General features: G+C 50.6%; 1 protein-coding gene across 1 annotated transcript; it reads right to left on the bottom strand.

The window, feature by feature from the left end:
- Positions 1–4150: 4150 nt before the first annotated feature.
- Positions 4151–17407, bottom strand: ARMC5 (armadillo repeat containing 5). The gene is made up of 6 exons (XM_063136476.1): positions 17040–17407; positions 13835–13942; positions 11030–11855; positions 8141–9420; positions 6390–6522; positions 4151–5910 (listed from the first exon to the last, which is right to left on the bottom strand). The coding sequence occupies exons 1-6, from the start codon at positions 17362–17364 to the stop codon at positions 5118–5120; spliced, it is 3465 nt and encodes a 1154-aa protein (XP_062992546.1). The 5' UTR covers positions 17365–17407; the 3' UTR covers positions 4151–5117.
- Between the last annotated feature and the right edge of the window lie 3201 nt (positions 17408–20608).

Raw genomic sequence — 20608 nt, 5'->3', positions numbered from 1 at the left:
GGGGTCATCTTTTGGGGGGTCAGGGACACATTATTTTGAGACTGCCATGGGCGCCGCCACACAATAGGTGCCATGCGGGTGTGCCCATTCACCAAATGTCTGCCGTACTCACAAAACAGCCAAACCGGTGAGACTTCAAAGAAAGAAACTTGGTCAAGAGCCGAGGCATCAGGCAGAGGTGCCAAAACACGCTTTGCCACCCACCGTTTCCTGCTGCTCTGACACCTTTATCAAAGAAGTCAAACTGATGTGGCTAAATGGCAAGACGCTTGGCCAAGACACGGAGTACAAGCCAAAGGCAGAGGTCAGGGGTCTGAGCCCCAGATGTCAAATCACATCCTGGCCCCCACGAAGAACAACAAAATCCCCATTTCACAGATGGCAAACGGGTGACGCCCAGAAAGCCGCAAACGCAGGCCCACACACACCAAAGAAGAAACAAAAATACGCACAAAACACACGCAGAGAGCACAGGCAAAGTACTCCTCCTTGCTCCACCTCTTCATTTACCCACCCTTGGGTGCTCCCCGGCACCTCCAGCTTAACCGTTTCTCTTTCTTGTGTGCAACTGAGCATGTGCAGTTACAGCCATGCGCCATTTCTGTTTTCTAAGAACACCTCTGGGGCCTGCAACCATTCTTGGGAATGAAGGTGGTGCTGGAGGCCAGGGCCTCACTTAGCAGCACGCCGGCCCTGCAGTCTAAAAATATATATATACTATTTCTTCGATTCTAAGACGCACTTTTTTCCCCATATAAACATCTCTAAAAATGGGGTGCGTCTTAGAATTGCGGGTGTGTCTTAGGGTTTTTTTTTTTCTGTTGGTGGTACTGAAATTAGTGTGCGTCTTACAATCGATGGCGACGCCATCGTTCAGTACCACCAACAGAAAAAAAAAACCCTAAGACACACCCGCGATTCTAAGACGCACCCCATTTTTAGAGATGTTTATATGGGGGGAAAAGTGTGTCTTAGAATCGAAGAAATGGGGTACGTTAAAAGTAAAAACCTTTTTTTAAAAAAAAATAATCAGAAGGGGCCGAGGTGGTGGTCCACCACCACCACCACCATGTTGGAGACCCCAATACTAGCAGATGGGAAGTGGGGAGAGGTAAGTTACTGAGAGGCGGAACCCCTGGGCAGAAAGCAGGACTCCTGGGTCCTTGAGTGAACATCAGACGCCTGACTCATTGGCTTGCTTCTCTAGGGAGCGGCGTGAGGTTAAGTTCGTGCAGGGCCTAGCACCGTATGGGTATTATCATATTAAACAGTAAGAACAGGAGGTGTGAATTTAGGAGGAAAGGGCTGCAATTCTGTGCACATTTTCCCTGGGTGCAATCCCCATCGAACGCAGTGGGACTTACTTCTGAGTAAACATGGGCAGGATTGCACTGAGCTCCAAGAGATAGGTCTGTGGCAGTTAAATTTGTGTAAGATTCAGTCACACACACACAATTCTCATTCTCATCCCCCTTCTCCCTCTCTCTCACACGCACACACGTAAACATACACGTTATGTATGTGTATATAATATATAAATATATATACACACACAGGGTGGTCTGTCTGCTAACTTTGCCTATATCATATCTGTTCAGCCAAGACCCAGCAGGCCTTGCATTCCAGGTGCCAAAACAGGGAATGATATGTGTGGTTGCTGAGCCCAGCACGGGTCACGAGGTCTTTGGACAGAGATGGAGTTGGCCGAGATCTCACTGGGAAGCATGAAGGACGGACGAGGATTTAATCTGCTAGCCAAATGAGATTATTTGATTCAGAGGATGTTTATGGGAGAGAGGAAGCACAGGATACAAATGATGTGAGCCACAGGAGAGAGAAAAGTCAGGGAAAGCAGGCAAAAGAGAGTATTCAGATATAATAGATATATTGGAATATTGAATTATGGCCTGCTGGTTGAGGCGGGGTGAACTTTTGGCTGAAATAATTTTGAGGTGTCTCTAAGGTTTGATGGCCTCTATCTTGAGGAGAGGAGAGGGTTTTGTTTAAATAGCTTGCAGTACCCCATATTCTTTTCTTTTCACACAGTGGGCTCGTCTACACCAAGCAGAATATTCCACTATAAAAGCGGTACATAAAAGGCAGGAGCCACACTACTGCTTTATAGTGGCACTAAAGTGCACTGACAAGTGTTGGGAACCATGACACATCTACACCAAGCAGGATATAACACTAGTATGTGTCAATTGGCCCCAACAGTTGTCAGTGCACTTCAGTACCGCTCTAAAGCAGTAGTGCAGATCCTGCAGTGCACTCTAATACCGCTATAAAGCAGTAGTGTGGCTCCTGCCTTTTATATACCGCTTCCATAGTGGAATATCCTGCTTGGTGTAGATGAGCCCAGAAAATGGAACAGAGAAAAGGAAAGTTTGGTACTGACCATGAGAGCTAGTGACATGGTTAGGACTGAGAAATTTGGGATGGCCCTGCTTGTATCCCAAGTCACACACTCATTGAAGGGCAAATAATAGGAGCTATTTGGGGGAAACATTGAGGAAGGGAGACCTAACCCCATTTCTCCCCCACCCCCTTCCCTGTACTGGTTGCATTTGTGGGGCCTGTTATTATTGATCACAGACATCACATCTAGTCGTACCCCTCGGCAAGCCACTTTATCCATTTGCCCGTCTGCAATATGATAACAGCACTACCAATCTATAAGAGGGGGCTATTGTCAGGCTTATGAAGAGAATGGATGTGAAGTACTTTGAATACTGTAGAGCACCATACGAATTCTAAGTATAATTCATATTAAACAGGGGCTGCAATCCTGAACGACTTTGCATTGCGCCAAATTTTGGAATTGTAGCTCATGTCAGTGTTCTGGGATGAGTCTATACTTGCGACCATCAAATTTAGGACTTTCTGAATTTTCCTGGGTGGAAGAAAATATTTTGAAGGGAACACTTTGGCAAGACATGCACCAGACCTCATGAAAGTACCTTGGCCACTCCTCAGGCTAGTTTAGACCACCACTTGGGAAGCAAAATTAGCTATTAGCACAGATTGGAACAGAGACATAAATGAATGGGATTGCGCTGACCCAAGACCTGGACACATGGGGAGGTTCAGAAACAAAAAGCTGGTTGCGCATTGGAACATTTGAGCCTGGCTTGCTTCTGCATCAAATTGGTTGACTGAATGTTGGTGGTACGATATACATAGGCTTGCCACCATTTGTGCTGACCCTGCTCCTCTGCTTTTCGCATCAACTAGCCAGGCAGAAATTAAGCAGGGGAAGTTTTTCTGGCAGAGAAAAATCGATAGGGAAAGCTTCTCTCATGCTTAGAAACTGGAACAGGGCCAGGGAGAGGGGGGAAAGTAGCTATACAACCCCAAATCCATCCATATATTCTTCTTTTGAGCATCCCGGGGGGAAAGAGCAGTTATCTTCCAGCGGTAATTTTACACCAAGCAGTAGGGGTCATACATTCAGCAGTGGTGAGCTTCCTGCACCCGATAAGTGCCATGGAAAAACCAGACAACAGCCAACCCTCAAAAACGTGAGTGACAGAAAGTGGGACCAGGCTGGGACAGGAGAGAGAACTCAGTGGGAAGGGAACCGGCTCCTTCCCCTTCCTAGATGAACAGAGCCTATAGCAGTCAGGCGGCCAGGAAGTGGTTCCTCCCAGCCCCTCGCCAGTTCTCCAGGCCATCTGGATGCAGTTAGAAACAGGCGTTTCCTGTTCTTGGAGTGGGAAGGAGGTGGGGAGGGGAGGAATGGGAGCGGAGGGGAGGGGGGAGAGAAACGTTAGGAGGCTTCTCCATACATTTCGAAGAGGCTTGATTGGCAATGCAGGACCTAAATTCAAAAACCCACTGGCTAACAACTTACCCAGATGATCGGGGAAGGTGCGTCCTGGTCTTCTTGTATCCTTTACATTTGGGGGAGGGGGGGGGAACCACAACCAAGCCCAAAAGTTTAAAAGGACTGGAATGGAGAGAAATGCCCTTGCCGTGGTTTAGCTGTTTTGCAGAATGCTGCCCCCAAACTACGTTACAACCAATTAGGCAGGGGCAACACGTTAATTTTCACCGTGGGGTTGCGAGAAGCTGCCTTGTCTCTCGTTGGTTTCACTCACGGAAATAAGGCAAAGACACACACACAGATTGGGAGCGCCTCTTCGTCATCTGTATTTCTCTATGTACAATAATAGCATATCTGCAATATGGTTCCAATTGGTCAATGGGGCCACGCCTGCCTACCCCACACCCCACCCCCAGCCTCCCAAATCAAGCATCTCTTCGTCAAAAAGAGCAGCCTGTATGCGCCCTCCTCTCCGTGCATCCATCCTTCTGGAAAGGAGGGGAGCAGCTCGGCCTTCCGCAGGTTCCTTCCGCTGCTTGGTGGCGTGAAGGGAGCCTTCAGTTTCTTGGGAGTGGGGGAGCAATGACCCAGCTTCCCACAGTTATAACATTTACACCCGTTTAATGTCTCCTCCTGGAAGCGCCCCACCCCCACCCCTCACACAGTGGAGAAAGTGTCCCTTCAAATCTATACCCTAAGTCAGGGGTCCATTTCCTGGAGTGGTTGCCCTCAGAAGGGGAGTTCTGCCATGCTATGTTTTCAAAATGGAGGCCCTCCCTGGAATGCTCACTACCAGAAAGACACACACACACACACACACCTCCACGCACACTTTCAATTTCAACCAGTAGGGCTGGCTTGACAAGATGGACTCTCCCTCCAAAAAAAGGGGCTTTTTTTGGTGCCTCTAACCAAAACTGGAAGCCACATTTCGTCATGATTCTTCTGCCCTTCGTTTAACTCCTCCCACTCCCCTTCTTTGAGCTGGTAGGGGACCCCCGCATTTCTGACATCACAACTCCCCCTTCTTCTCCAACCCCATGTGGTCCCCTCCAACCCTATACACACAACTCACTTTATACCGAGGGGTGCTCACTTATCCACTCCGGAGGCGGCTGCACCTCTGCTCACCACAGGACCCTCCAGTGACCCAGACGGCCCTTCTTTCAGCATCACCCCATTTATTCCCCTACCGCTCCCACCCACACAGCACCGGGGCGTTCCTTGACGACATCAACACTTCCGTTGCAGGTGAGAGACGGGAGCAGGAGGAGAAAAGGGTGTTCATCCGTCAGCCCAGCTGGCCCTCCGAACCAGAGCCCCACGGGGACTCCATCACCACCTGGAGCACCTCCTCAACCAAGCCGCTGGGATTGCCAGCAGCTCGGAGCAACTCGGCCAACACCGCAGCTCGGCGGGTGGGATTCACCACCTCCTGGAGAGGGTACGCGGCACACCGCCGAAGCAGGCGGGGTCGGTTCTGCTGTTCAGCCAAGCAGTACACCTCGCCGACAGTGCCAGGGCAGAGGAAGTCCTGGCTTACAGCGTCATCAACCAGGGACTGGAGCTCAGGGAGGAGATACTGTCCGGCAACCTTGAAAATGTCTTCGGCTAGAGTGAGGGGGAACGGCACGCCCAACACTGGGCACGGCTTACCACGGCAGCCATGGAGGAAGTGGGTAAGAGCCAGGAAGGGGTCAGGCGGCACGTCACGAAGCGTCACTGTGGTATGGCAGGCCTCTGAGAAGCCTCCGCTCAGCATGGCGCAAAAGACCTCCGAAGCTTCGCTGACTGCCTGGCGCAAGGCAGGCACCGTGGTGCCGGAATCAAGCTGAAAGTGCAAGTCGGCCCTGCCTTCCTCCACAAGACGGGAATAAGAGCAGGGCGGCGGGGAATCCAGGCGGGCCCGCTTCAAGGTGGGAGAGGAGACCCCGGCAGGGCTCTGAACGTGGGAGCCCAGAAGGAGGGAGAGGGAATCCGAGGCGTAGAAGATCAAGTGAGGGTCTGGGTCCCGCACCAGGGCTCGGACCAGGAGACGCAGGCCGGAGTGGTCCAGCAGGAGCTTCCGGCAAAGGGAATCCTTCCTGCGGCAGGAACAAGAGACAACAAACGAAGAGCATCACGTCCTGTACTTGTAGTTAGATCCCACTTCTACTCTCCCATCCCCTGAAAAAAATGTGCTCCGAAAGTTCAGGGCGACATTCTGCTGACCACATGTATCCTCCTCTCTAAATCCCTCAAAACTGTGTAATTTTACACCCGCAGCATCGTTTCTTCTCAAGGTCCCCACACAGACTTTGCATGTCAACAACAATCCCTCTCAGTCCAGAGGATCTTTGCAGCACCTTGGTTTGGGTGGGGGTGGGTGGGGGGTGCGGTTTCGCTGCCCCCACCCCAAACGCCTGAGTCTGTGGATGATTAAGGCCAAGAGATAACGGTGCCCCAGCCCAGTGGCCATTTCATCAGCAACCCACGGAGGCAGCAGCCACAGAAAGCAAAGCCGTTTCCCCTCCTCAGCCCAGGTTGAACGCCCCTTAAATCCATGAAGGAACACCAGACTCACCTGCAGATCAGGGGGGCGGCAAGCGCACAGGCCACCTGGTCCGATTCGGAGCCCGACAGCAGCATGTGATGGAGAACGCCCTCGCCGAAGCGGGATTCCGCCTGGACGCAAAGGTTCATCAGCAGCGACTCTCCTGGGGGAGGAGGAAAGAGGAACACATCAGATGCCACGTTCAGGACATGGGGGCCCCATCTGAGGTGGGGGTTTCATTAACGCCGAAGGCAGGCAACCCAAATTTGGGACCTCACACCATACAGCCCTGTCAGCCTTTTCCCTAACACAACAGCTCTGCTCCCTGCATTTTGCTTTGAGCTCCATTGTGGAACCGTCTTAAGAGGGCTACTGGGCTCAGTGTGCGAGAAGCAAGAGGTTCTCTCGGACCTGAAGCCATCATCCCAATGGACGCCAGCTTCGCGGAGACCACGATCACTTGGTAGTGGGGGGAAGCAGCGCTCTATGCGTCCTCAAAAGAGGCCCTTCCATGTTGCTTCACACCAGGGGTGGGCAAAACATGGCCCACGGGCCGCCTGCCTGTGGTCTTTGATGTGGCCTTCCCTGTTGCTATCAAATCTGCTGTGGCGGTGGGGTGGGGTGGGTGGGGGGTAAAAGCCGCGCGTCTCACTTTCAAGCAAAATCGCCGCTTCTTTACTGCCACACTGCCAAATTTTGGCTCCAAATTTGGCAGCAGTAAGCAGGGATGAAGCCCAGCCCCGGAGGGTGGAGATGCAGCCCCTCCAGCCCCTGAAAGATGCCCACCTCGGCTTTACATGTTAAGGTCTGCTGAGCCTTGGCCAACAGCACTCCCCTGGTGGCAAAGAGAGACCAGGAACCTCAATATCTCAGACTAGATCCATCAGCTTCCCGACAACTCAAAGAGCCATTGATGTGAGACACCAAAGCACAAATTAGGAAGGTGTCACAACCCGCTCACCTCGAGGCTCCTTTTTACCTCTCTCTTTAAAGGATCCCAACCATGGACGCAGTCGGTATACGGCTGCCCACACTGTGGATTATTTTTCCTTTCTGTGACCACGCCTGGGCCTCTCCTTTTACTCTCCCACTGGTTCTGTGATTCTCTGACCCCTTTTTTGGTCCCACAGTAACCAGCTTGGTGCACCTTTTATTCACCTTCTACTTTACCGCTGCCAACATATAAATCAGCACCTTACCTCAGGTACTTAAAGAATCCAATCCAGGATGAAACAAAATAACTTTTATTTAACAAGAAGTTCACGCATTTTATCAAGCTTATAGTTTCATTTGTTTCAGACCTTAGTTGTTACAATAAAGATGTCTTGTCTACTCTACCCTCGAAATTCCTAATCTCACTCCTCCTGCTCCCTCTTATTCCCAAAACCATAAAATGCAGACCCTACACTGATCTATCTTCTAAAGCAGACTAACCCCAACTCTCTCTTCAACTACTCTCTCCAACTACTACCAACTGACTTTAACTGTCACTCCCCTTCACACTCAAATCCAACAGCCAATCAGCATTCACTCCAACATTCCATTCACTCACTCCCCCTCCCAACAGAATTAACTACTTACCAGCCTTATCATATGAAGTCCAAATATCATTTACATAACAGATAAATGGCATCAAACAGTGAAACATCACAGAAGGTAGGAACAGCAACGTAAGATTCCAGGTCCAGGAATCCTTAGCCAAAGGAACAGCTCAGAAAGAGACCCAAGATAGACTTGAATCCAAATATCACTGAGCACAGGAATGGCAGAGAAACACATACCAAGCTCCTTGAACCTCCTGGTGTCATGCTGTCCAGCATCTAGGTTTTCTGGCTCCTCCTCTTCCTGTTCAGCAGTGACTGCGGTGGCAGCCTGCTCAGGCGACACGCCCAGTACTAACCAAGCACGGATGAGCGAGGGCCCACAGGAACGCACAAAGGCCTCCAGGCAAGCTGGGTTGCAGGTGAGGCGGTGCAACAGCCGAAGGCAGCGAGATGAGGGGGCAGGGCTCCCGGTGACGTAGCGCAGAAGTCCCTGCAGCGTGACGGGTGTCACCAAGCTGCGACTGGGATCCTCAGCTTGAGAAAACCGCGACAGGAGCATCAAAGCTGGAGCTTCTGGGGCATACAGCTCTCTGTCGCCCCCGTGGGGAGAGAAGGAGAGAGGCAGAGCCAAAGAGAGCAATGGGGATGAGGTGTCGCCAACAGGACGCGACACTTGAGGGGGCGTAGTTTGCTCAGATGTTGACCGAAACTTGGCACGGCGTTTCAAGCAAGCGGTAGGTGTCCGGTATTCATCAGGAGAACCTGGGAGAATCTGGATGCTCAGCTTTTGGGGGACCGAGCACCCCTCCTCTATGATCGGTGATTTGGCAACAGGCTTGGGTACCAGCTGGCTTTGGTCACTCTTGCTTGGAATCAACATCGTTGGCACCAAGTGCACGTTACTGGGCCCAGGTTCATTGTGATCTGTTACCAATGCAATCCAGGTTGATGGTTCCGCCTTGACACCTACTTTTGTTGAATTTGTTATCACTGAATTTCCCGTTGCCCCTGAAGATGATAAACCCGGCAGCTTTAATGCATTCTGGCCAGGTAGTCCCTCCTCTAAATTTGCCTCTTGTGATGTCCTCACCAGCGCCTCCTGCTGCTTACTGGTCCCAACCGTTTCTTGCTCTTTGATCCCATCTGAATCTGGCATTTCTGGGACAGGTTCCGAATGGACACTTTCAGGTTCATCCGACACAGGTAATGCCATCGGGCGGAGACTCTGCTCTGGACACGTCCCATCTCCCTCTGCTGGGTTTGCTGCCTCAGAACCACTCGGCTGCCCCACAACGGACAAATCCAACAACGGAGAATTTAAGAAATCGGGGGATTCAGTCCTAAACTGGGCTTTGACGCCAGACGCCGCATGGCAGGCCCCCAGGGAATCGTCTTGCAGTTCTTGATGGGGACTGACACTTCCTTGCGTATCCAGTTCAGAAAGGGTGGTATCAGGAGACCACTGTGGGGAAAGGTCCCCTGGACTGGCAATAAAGCCTTCAGAGAGAAGCCAGGATCTGCATGGGGTAGAAAGGAAGTGAGACACAGAGGATAAAGGTCATGAAATACGGAAGAGACAGAAGCGGGGACATTGGGTGGGAGAGGAAGAGGGGTTGCAGGAAGGAAGGTGGAGGCTAATCACATGACCCTTTGGCAGGTGGGCAGTCATGGGGTTCATATTGGGAAAGAGGGCCTATCTTGGCTCCCAGCCTGTGGCGAGCCAGTGACACGCCTCTGCGGCTACATCCATGAAGCCACTTTGGGCACCCAGCTGCAAATGTTACAAGCATGTGCCTTAACATGCGAAAAGGTTACCCCTGTGTGGTTGAAGACCTGGAAGTGAATGCCACCGGCTCCTACTCCTAATGCCACAGGCTCAAGAGATGGCACCAATAGGCCAGAAGTCTAAACACAGGGAGAGTCCGGTGTCACCAGCTACACCTGCCCTCTGCAACAGTCCCGGTAAACGAAGCAAGCATGTGGCACAGAACCCTGAGAAGCTCAGCTCCCTTTAGAAAAGAAACCCACCACTTCATTTCTAACCCTTTCAAGCATGGAGGAGGGTCGAGAAAAAAAGAACGGCCCTGTTCAGAAGACACCTTAAACCACGGCTTTAACCATTGTGAGTAAGGCTGTTTGCCTTATTCACACGGTTAAAAACGTGGTTCAAGAGGTCTTCTGAACAGGGCCAAGAAGTGATCCCACAGAGCTGGCAATGGTCGGGGGAAGGACAACGTCCTTGCTCAGCTCACCTACAGCCTGCCTGCCCTTAAGCTTGGCTTCCAATTCACTCCAGAATCCAATATAAACTTCTCCTGTTGACCTACAAAGCTCTTCACGGTCTAGCTCCTTCCTATCTCTCCTCTCTCATCTCACACTATTGCCCCGCTCGTGCTCTTCGCTCCTCTGATGCCATGTTTCTCGCCTGCCCAAGGACCTCTACTTCCCTTGCTCGGCTTCGTCCATTTTCTTCTGCTGCCCCTTACGCCTGGAACGCTCTTCCAGAACATCTGAGATCCACAAGTTCAACCGCAGCTTTTAAAGCTCAGCTAAAAACTCTTCTTTTTCCTAAAGCTTTTAAAACTTGATTTTGTTCTGACTTTATACTGTTAGTTTTACCCTACCCAGTGCCTGTTTACCCTACCCTGTGCCTGTTTGCTTTCTCTTCCCCTCCTTATTGTTTTATCATGGTTTTATTAGAATGTAAGCCTATGCGGCAGGGTCTCGCTATTTACTGTTTTACTCTGTACAGCACCATGTACATTGATGGTGCTATATAAATAATAATAATAATAATAATAATAATAATAATTGGTGGCGTTATCTCTTCTATTTTCCCAAGGCCTTGCTAAACAGCAAAACAATTCAGAAAACCAGCATCATCTAAGTGAAATATTTAATTTACACAGGACCAGCCAAATGCAGAGTTGAGGGTTAGGCAGTGGGCATGGTTTTGTTTCTGACTGGTACAGAATTTGCATTTCCAGAGTGCCCGGGGCCTACAGACTTCATTAAATGACAGAGCCAACATTCCACATCAGCAGCCCTCTGAATCCGCTGCACCTCTTTCTGATGTCACAAACAACCCCCAAGCCCAGATGGCCGCCAGCTCAAGGCATCGTTTACCTGAGACGCTGAAAGCTGGAAGACTCTTCCCCGGGCGTGGCCTGCTCCCCGCGCCGCCCCTCGGCAGGGAGGTCAAAAGAAGCCGCATCTCTCTCGTCCTCACGCTCATCCTCCCCTTCCTCCTCGTCCTCCTGGCCTCTCCACTGGCCCTGCGCTGCCAGCCTCCCAACCAGCAAGGGCACCAGCCCTCCGGCCTGCAGCACCTCCAGGGCCTCCTCGTCGTAGAAGAAGGCGACGAAGGCCAACACCACGCGGGCGTGGGAGGAGCTTTGGCATCGGTCCCGCAACAGGGACAGCAGCAGCTCTAAGCCCCCGGCCTCCCGCACCCGGCTCCGATTGACCGCCTCCCGGCACAGCAGGCACAGGGCTTTCACCAAAGGATAGAGAGGTGCCCCGGCGCCCCGCCGGCGCCGGATCTCCCCCACCAGCATATCCACCCCTCCAGCGTTGCCCACCGCTGGCCTCAGCATGCCCTGCAGGCAGAGGTTGGCCAGGGCCGCCAGGGCGGACTCCCGCACGGCCCGCTTGTCGTGGCTGGCCAAGGCCACCAGGGACGCCACCCCACCCCCCAGGCTGAGCTGCTCGGCACAGTCACGGCTGCAGCCCTTGGTCAGCTCCAGGAGGGCGCGCACGGCCGCCGCAACCAGGGCGGTGTCATCCAGGGAGGAAGCCAAACGCTCGGCAATGGGGCGGACTGCCCCCTGCTGGGCCAACACCAGGCGATGAGCAGGCGTGTCAGCCAGGTAGCGCACCGCCCTGATCGCACTCTGCAAGCACTCGCTGTCCTGGGAGGTGGTGAGGATCTGGACCAGTGCTGGCACCGCTCCTGCAGTGGAGAGATGGGCGGGAGACCGGGGGGGGGGGGGGAAGGAATCAAGGAGAGAAAGACAGTCAGCCCTGTTATGGGATCTCAGAGATTCTCGTTTCGTCGCAATCTTCCAAGCCTCTCAGTCAGCCTGCCAAACTGCTGCACTTCCTCCTCTTCCTCCTATGACCTCTCTGCCTTTTCCTTCTACTCCGGACAGCTGCTGCAACAGGGTCATTGGGAGTGAAAGTTGTAGAGGACACCAGTGCCCAGTTCCTCCATGCCCTCCCTCCCCAAATATCAGGCATTATATGAAAGTCTGCACTTGAACCCCATGCAGAGTTACTTGGAATTTGCACTCCACTCATGTCAAACAATTCAATCCCGCCCCCCTGCCCATGTTATCTCTTTGGCCCAGGTCAAACGGGGTGGGGAAGAGAATTGGAATATCTTGTAGCCCTCCGGATGTTTTGGCCTACAACTCCCATCAGCCCTAGCTGACAGCCATAACCAATGGGGAGGGATTATGGGAGTTGTAGGCCAAAAGGTCAGGAGGGCTACAAGTTGCCCACCCCTGTTTTAGACCAAACAGTATTATTATTTGTTAAAAATGCTTCACATTTCTATAGTACATTTCCAGAGTTCAAAGCACTTTGCAGACCCAGTAAACATTGCAACAGTCTGATAAAGAAAGTCAACGTTGTTCTCGTATTGCTGAGAGGAGGCCAAGAGCTGGCCTAAGGTCACCTAGTCAGGCCAGAACTAGGAGAAGTTTTGAACCTGCAACATCTTAGCTCAGATCCTTAGCCACCAAGCTACACTAGCTCTCACCAGTAAGCTACCAGTCCTTAAGCATAGACAGGATCTCAGTAATATTTAAACCCATGTCAGTCCTATTTCTAGAAAAGGGGAGCACCTCTTTGTGCAAGAGGAAAATAACATGACTCCCCCTTTAATGGGAGGAGGGTGAACAGGGCTGCCACTCCTGCAGACTTCAATGAAGCAATATTCCTCCAGACTTCAACGAAGCAATATAATATTGCTTACAGGACAGACCAGTGCTGTCCAGTGCTATACAGGACAGACCAGTGATGCGGAGTGGAATTCCCCCCCACCCAGTGATTTATTTTTATGCGGAAAATTTTCCATTTTACAAGTTCAGAAATAAAAACGAATATATGCCAACTGCAAACACAGTATCAGACAGGTTTGGTAGTTTCAAAGTTGTAATTAATGCATCTCAGGTGGTTATGGGAGAGAATACATATGTCACGGAAATATACTGTATATATGTCTCAGAGTGAAATGGAAGCCGCAAAAAAAAAAAGGAAACCCCAAATAGCAAGGGGGAAAAAAGCCAAAGGCAAGGGGTGGAACCAAAGATATATCTTAGAAAATAATTACCTAATGTTTTTGCCAACTTGTTTTGGACTATTAAAGTCCTTCTTCAGGGCAATTCAAATAAGAGCATGATTGCAAATCTCTCTAGAGCAGCCTTCCTCAACCTGGGGCGCTCCAGATGTGTTGGACTGCATCTCCCAGAAAGCCATAGCCAGCTGCTGGCTGGGGCATTCTGGGAGATGCAGTCCAACACATCTGGAGCGCCCCAGGTTGAGGAAGGCTGCTCTAGAGCAAAATGATCTCCTATGAAATGGTGCTAACAAATAGTGATGGCGAAATCGAAGGTGCCCCAACAGCCTTAGTGCGAAAGAGAGTTGAACTCTGTTGAAGACACGGGTGATTGTCAGCACAGCATACAGCTTTGGGGGTTGCTAAAATTCATCGTTTTTCAGAACCGTTGGTTTTTTCCGATGCAAAGTGTTTTTTTCCCCCTCTGCAAATCAACCTATTGGAAAGTTTTCCAGAATTTTTTTTCCAGGAAAATTTTCAGTTCAATTCTTTCCGAAAAACCCACATCACTGGTACAGATCCCAAACCCTACACCCTCCACAACAACTCCAACCCTCCATCCCCACCCAGTGCATCATCCCCCATTCAACCTGCTTCGTGGATGGCCTGGCAGCTCTCAGGGTCTACAGCCAAGTTGCCAAGAGCCCGTGCCGTTCGATTCTGGATGCTTTCCGCCGCGAGCGATTTCAGGATAGTAACTACAAATACGGGGTGGGAGGGAAGCGAATAATCCAGTTGTAAAATCACAAAGTGCTGTTACAATAAAGCAAGAAACAAAAAAGGACTCCTGTGGCAGCTTAAAGGCTAACAGATATAGGATGCAAACCTGTGCATGTTTAGATACACATGCATAGAATTGCATCCCATGCTGGCTGGGGAATGCTGGGAGTTGTGGATTTTTCTCTGTCTACACAGATTGCACCTGTAGCTGTCTTTCTATCACTCTGTTAACTCACAGGTAGTGTTGGGGTAGGAGCAGCTGGTTAAGAGGGCAGCATTTGCCAAATGATTCCTCCCCCCGCCCATCCAATCCAATCTAGTCCATTTAATATAGACTGCAAACCTTTAAGACCAAGAAGCATCACACGTCTACACTTGACACTACAGCAGGAATGAGCAGACTTCAAGCTTGTGGGATCCGGTTTTTTATTGGAACTCTCAGATCCACTAGCCTCGTGTGGCGCAGAGAGTTAAGAAGCAGTAGTTACTGCAGCCGAAACTCTCCCCACGACCTGAGTTCGATCCCAGCAGAAGCTGGTTCTCAGGCAGCAAGCTCAGGTCGACTCAGCCTTCCATCCTTCCAAGGTCAGTAAAATGAATACCCAGCTAGCTGGGGGAAAGGTAATCACGACTGGGGAAGGCAATGGCAAACTACCCCACTACAAAGTCTGCCAAGAAAACGTCAGCGAAGCAGGCGTCCCTCTAGGAGTCAGTAATGACTCAAGCGCTTTGCACGAGAGGTTCCTTTCCTTTTCCCCCCTTCAGATCCACTAACCGGAGCCTGGTGCAAAAGACGTATACATTTAGGAGTACCGAATTCTGAATTCAGAAATTTGTTTTGAATTCTAAAACAGAATAGAGCTCACAGCCCAGCCCATAAAAATCCGCTCCTGGTTTCTTCATTTCAGCAGTATAATTGGGAGGGAGTCACTTTGTCACTACTATTGTTAAAGAATTGGGAGTCAGAAATCCTTGCAGATCTACTGCAAACCACCCAGAGGTCTACCAGTAGATCCAGATCTACCTTGTGGCCGCCCTGCACTACAGGGCCTAGTATGCACTGCATAATGCTACATGTTCGCGAAAAAGCTGTTGGGTATCTTGCATCATGCTGACAGTCGGTGCACATATTACTTCTCAATTACACACGTGCAAAAGTGTTTGCGAGTATAGACACCTGCCCCACTTCGGTGTACCCACGAGGACCCTGGCACTATACCCCACTAACCTCTACTGCCCCTTTGCCTCTGATCAGCATGCTTTCCCCTAACTTTATTAAAGTTAATAGAGCAATATCATCCCATTCACTTAAATAGAGATAGAGGTTGGGGTGGGGGGAAGTGCCTTACCGAAAAATGGCTGGGGAGGGGGGAACTGACCCCACCACCAAAGACTCTTGAAGCTGCAGGGTCTTTGGCAATGGTCACTCCCACCCCAGCCTTTTTTTGATAAAGACCCTTTCCTCCACCTCTATTAATGTTAATGGAGCAAAATTGTTCCATTGACTTTAATAGAGATGGGGACAAAAGTCCCCTGACAAAAAATGGCTCATGCAGGCAGGGGGATGGGACACACAAGAAATATGAGAATCCAGCAGAAGGGGGGGGGGGAGAAAAACAGGAATTGAGAAGTGTGGAAATCCATAAAAGTAGGAATCCAGAAGGAGGGTGCTCTCAACATTTTACCCCCCTCAGCTATTCGTGGTGCCCGGGACACTTTCCCCCCAAATGTCAACTGTGCCTGCAGGCCGCAAAAGATTGCCCACCCTTATGCTAGGGGATGCATCAAGATAATCTTAAGCCCTCAAGACTGCCACCAACTTCTACTAGTGCGGAAAAGCCAACCACTGCTAGCCCTGCACGTATTCGCTCCCCTAAATACAGGTATATTCAAAATAGCCTCAGAGCCTATCATGCAACTGGAGCCAGGGAGATCAAAAGTAAATGAAAATAACTCCAGCCTGTTTGCGTTGATTTAAGACCGTGAATACCCTGCACCTTTCCTCATGACCCAGCGTAAAAGGCTGAGGCTGTGACACTCGCACATTAACAGACAGCAGATGGCGTGCCAAGTGCAGAAACGGCAGAAAGCAAATTACAAGCCTGAGCGAGTGTATCTTCAAGCTGCTTCCCTCTTAAAGGCCTAGGCAGGCATTTCAATGCTCACAAGTCCAATTTCAGTTGCTCAGAACTTCATAAATGCAGTCATGTTCCAAACTAATATGCAAGGCTTAATAAGACACACAACTCATGATCCTCAAACCTTCCCCAACCTGGTGCTCTCCAGCTATGTTGGACTACGATTCCCAGCATCCCCCAGTTAGCACAGCCATTGACTTAGCAGTCCGACAACATCTGAAGGGCCATACCCTCCCCACTGTTGTGTGAAGGGTGGCATTGTTCCCTCCCCCGCCCCCGGAAGCCGTGCTGATACTTCTATGCCAGCCTTCGCCAACCTGTCACCCTCTAAGTTGTTAGACTACATCTCCCAGCCTGGGGCATAATGGAAGTTGTAGCCCAACGCATTTAGAGCGTGCCAGGTTGAAGAAAGCTGCTCAAGACAGTCAGATGTGACATTTACACATAGCTACAGCCCTCTCCAACTCCAAGGGCAAAGTCTGACATTTCCACCGGCCACCTTCAATGCCCTTCAGCACGTAGCAAAGCTTAAAGGAACATTAACCTATTTAAGCTATTTAGAGGGAGGGAGCTGCCCTCTATTACACAAGACACCCCAATGTACAGGGAAGCCCCCAGACGGAAGACAGCATGCGGCTCTCCTACACTGCCTTGCAAACTCTGGAGGCCCCCCTCACCCCTTCCCCATGACTCCACCCCGAAACACAGACAAGCCAAAAAGCCCCCTCCAGCAAATCCCGTATAATTGACGCAAGCACCCGAGTGGGTCAGGCTGCCAAACTTTTTTTTTGGGGGGGGGGGGCGACCCCAACCCCAGCTTTGGCCCACGCAGAGAGACCCCTTTCAGCACCCTACTAGCTGAGGGGCGCCCCTCTTGATCCCTCTTCCCCGGCCCTTCCGAAGGATACGCTGCCCCCCATCATGCGGATTCACTCACCAAGGGGCGGGATGCCCCCGAGCTCGCGCACCTGGGTTCGGCTGCCCCCCTCGGTGCAGCAATTACCCAAGATGCTGAGGGCGAGGTCCAAAGTGCGCCGCGGCCGCAGGGCGCCGGCCAGGACCCCCAGGAGGGGCACCAGCCCCCCACGGGTCCTGAAACGGGCAATGCCCCCCGCTTCCTTGATGTGTTGGGTCCTGAGGGCCAGCAGGGCCTTGCCAAGCCCCGGCTCGGTCCCCTTCTGCAGCTGGGCCAGACAATAGCCCAGAGAGCCGGTAGGGGTAGTAACCCCACCCCCCGAACCCCTTAAAGCAGGAGCCGCCATCTTGGGGAGAAGCCCCTACCTAAGGGGGAGGGGGTTAAGACATCAAAGCAGCCAGGCCCCGGGGCACTGTGGGAATTGTAGTTCTTTCCCCATCAAGACAAAGAGAGGGAAAACTACAAGTCCCGAGATAGAGCGCAAGTCTCTATCCTCGGCAGGGGAGGACGCGATGCATGACGGTAGCTGTAGTCCCTTTTCCGCCCATTGACCATTAATTACAGGAAACGTCAAGAAAAGGAACCGCAACTCCCTTGGAGCCATGCGCCACCAAATGGCTGGCGTGGAAAATGGAGGGCGGCACGATGGGAATGGGTGTCAGAGAAGTGCGCGACGGGAGTTGTAGTTTCGCCCATAGACTAGGCTGGGCTTTATTGCAACCAATTTTTCAGGTTTTGTAAGAAGAAAGACTCAAAAGAAAATGTCCAGCTTTGGGGTGATCGTTTTGAGCCTCAAGCAAAGCATGTATTATAATGCTTGTCTAAGAATGCTGTAGATTTTGCCTGTTAGATTTCAGTTTTAAATTATGCTGACGAGGATTGCATCATCTGTATACATCATGATTGCATCATTTCTATGCATAATGATTTATAGAGTAGCGTAAGCGGCAACAGCAACCGAGGATTAAAAATCAGGCCTCTGACCCCGAGAAGTATATCATCTAAGGGCACAATTATATGCATATTTAGTCAGGGGGGGAAATCCTGCAACACCTTGCATTCCCCAGCCAGCCATAACTGGCTGAGTAATGCTGGGAGTTGTAGGGTTTTGTTGCTGTTGAAACATGCATGGGATTTTGCCTTAAATTTAGAGGGGAGGGGCGATCTCAGTGCAATCCTATGCACGTTTACTCAAAATTAAGTCTGACAACGTTAGTGTACGTAAGGTGCTACAAGATGCTTCATGGTTTTTGCTGCAACATACTAACGCAGCCACCCTTCTGAAATGTGTTCAGTGGGACTTACCCCCAAGTAAGTGTGGGGGTTAGATGTTAGATGTAAAGATGCAATCCCAGCATCTTTACATCTAAGCAGTTAAAACCAGGGCTATGCAACCTATGCCCTTAGCCCCATATGTGACCATTAAGCCTTCACTGCGGGCCCCATGAGTGCCCTCATGCACCCCCACTGCTGGCAATTTCCCCCATTGTAGCCTCACAAACCCCCATTGTACCACGCCGATGGCTAGCTTTCTCTCCCCCACCTCCCCTAGTGATTCTGATACAAATCATGTTTTCCTTGCTGCTGCTGCTACCAGCTAGGAAAGGGCAATCTGTCAGGTTCTCCAGGATCCCCACAAAAGATATGTGTGTACATGCACATGGCTCAACCCCTGAGCCAGCATCAAATGTGGCGCTCGGGGCTCAAAAGGATAGTGTGTCCTTGAGCTAAACCAATCCATCTCTAGGGCAAATGTTCATCTGAGAAGGGAACAGTCAGCCTCCCAGCTCTTGCCACAATGTGCCCCGAGGGGCTGCTGAATCAGAGTGAGGAACCAGGGCAGTATCTCCTAGAAAACTGGCCTCAACTGGAGGTATAGAAGAGGCATCTTCACCTTCTTGGTGCAAGGGACGAGGACACTTAAGGAGAGCTTGTAAACAGAGAAATGATGACAGTGTAAACTTCAACGTTCTTCAACCACTAATATAGCGATGTGGATGGATTATGAGGAAGGTGACAGCAGCGGGGGTTGAGGGGAGCATCCCTCTGAGAGAACATGAACACATTTTTCAAAAACACACACATCAGATGATCAGGCCCATCAAGTCAACTTTATTGACTTGACACTCGGAACAAGTGTTGGCTAAACACAAACACTGAATAGAGCTGAGGGGCACTCTTGTTCCAACCTTTAACCCTGTGGCCAGGTTCAGATAGACCCAGAAGATACACACGGAGGAGGAACGTGTCTATGCCCACCTCACTCACAGAACTGCCAGTTGCATCCCCCACACGGACATTGGGTGCTTCCAGATGAGGCTTTTATTGTGCAATCATCCTGCCTCATTCACATAATATAGTCACATGTCTTTTGACTGGTGGCACTAGGAGCCGTCTGTCTGTTGTGGCACCCCAGTTGTGGAATACTCTTCCCTTGGGGGCCCGACTGGCGCTGACACTGGCTTCATTTCGGCACCAAGTTAAAACACGGCTCTTTATCAAAGACTTTGAGGGCTAAATGCTCCATGGTCACACATGGCTTTAATTGTTTTTATTGCTTTTAAAAAAATTATACTGGTTTTAATTTGTTAACAATTTAATAATTTTTAGCTGTGTATATTTATGTTTACATTTTATCTGTTTGCCGCCCTGAGATCCCAGAGATATAGGTTGGAATACAAATGTATAAATAAATAAATAAATAAATAGTAGCATCCATAATGTTTGCATTGGACTTATATGCGCACATAGGTTGGGCAAGCTCAAGACTTTTTGCTGCCTTAGGCGGAACGATTGAGGTGCATCGTACCCAAGGCAGGTGTGCACCTGAGGCACAAAAGACCGCAAACATCTCTCCTCTGCCCTGGCTGTAAAAATTCAATAATAATATATTAAATAATGAAAAGTTTGCACCCCAAAGCGGCTGCCTGAGGTGGCTGCCTGGCTCCGTGTAACAGTAGGGCTGGCCCCGCACATAGGTCAAAAATAATGTATACAACATTTGGGTGTGGGGGGGAACTGCTCAGTATGGGTCTACGTGTATTGGATATTATACATGCCAACTCCCTTTCCAGAATCATGTTGACATCTTGTACTCCCTGAGGCTGGATGGGCACATGAAGGGTGGGGGAGTGGAGTGATCCCACTTCTTCTCTGCCTGTAACCTCAAAGTTTACCGAAATTGGGCCTCCGTGTGTCATGAAAAAGGGAGCGAAGCCGGGAGGATCATTTTGATTTTTCCACGTCAGGTGTGGCAACATTTAGGGGCGGAACTGCTCAGAGCTTGGGAATGTGTTCACCTTGTCAAATGTATCCTTACATAACTTAGGCCCTGGCTGTAGCTCTCCTGAGTGACCAAGAGAGAAAGCTGGGGGTGATTTTAGGCAAACCTATATGGAAGCAAAAGCTCTAGTTCAGCACCAGCAATCCTGGGCAGCTGCAGGACGCATGGAGGCACTGGGCACTCTCGTCTGCCCACTTCACAGGACTCAGGTTTACCACGTGGCAATGGCAGGCAGTTGAGAAGTGGTCGTTTTCAGGTCCTCACAAACACCCCAGAGCAACGCGATGTTACGACATTGCGAAGACAT

Source organism: Elgaria multicarinata, chromosome 11 (assembly GCF_023053635.1).
Source record: "Elgaria multicarinata webbii isolate HBS135686 ecotype San Diego chromosome 11, rElgMul1.1.pri, whole genome shotgun sequence".
In the NCBI taxonomy this organism is placed as follows: Eukaryota; Metazoa; Chordata; class Lepidosauria; order Squamata; family Anguidae; genus Elgaria; species Elgaria multicarinata.
Note: the sequence above shows the minus strand (reverse complement) of the source record. Positions and strands in the feature narration are given on the sequence as shown.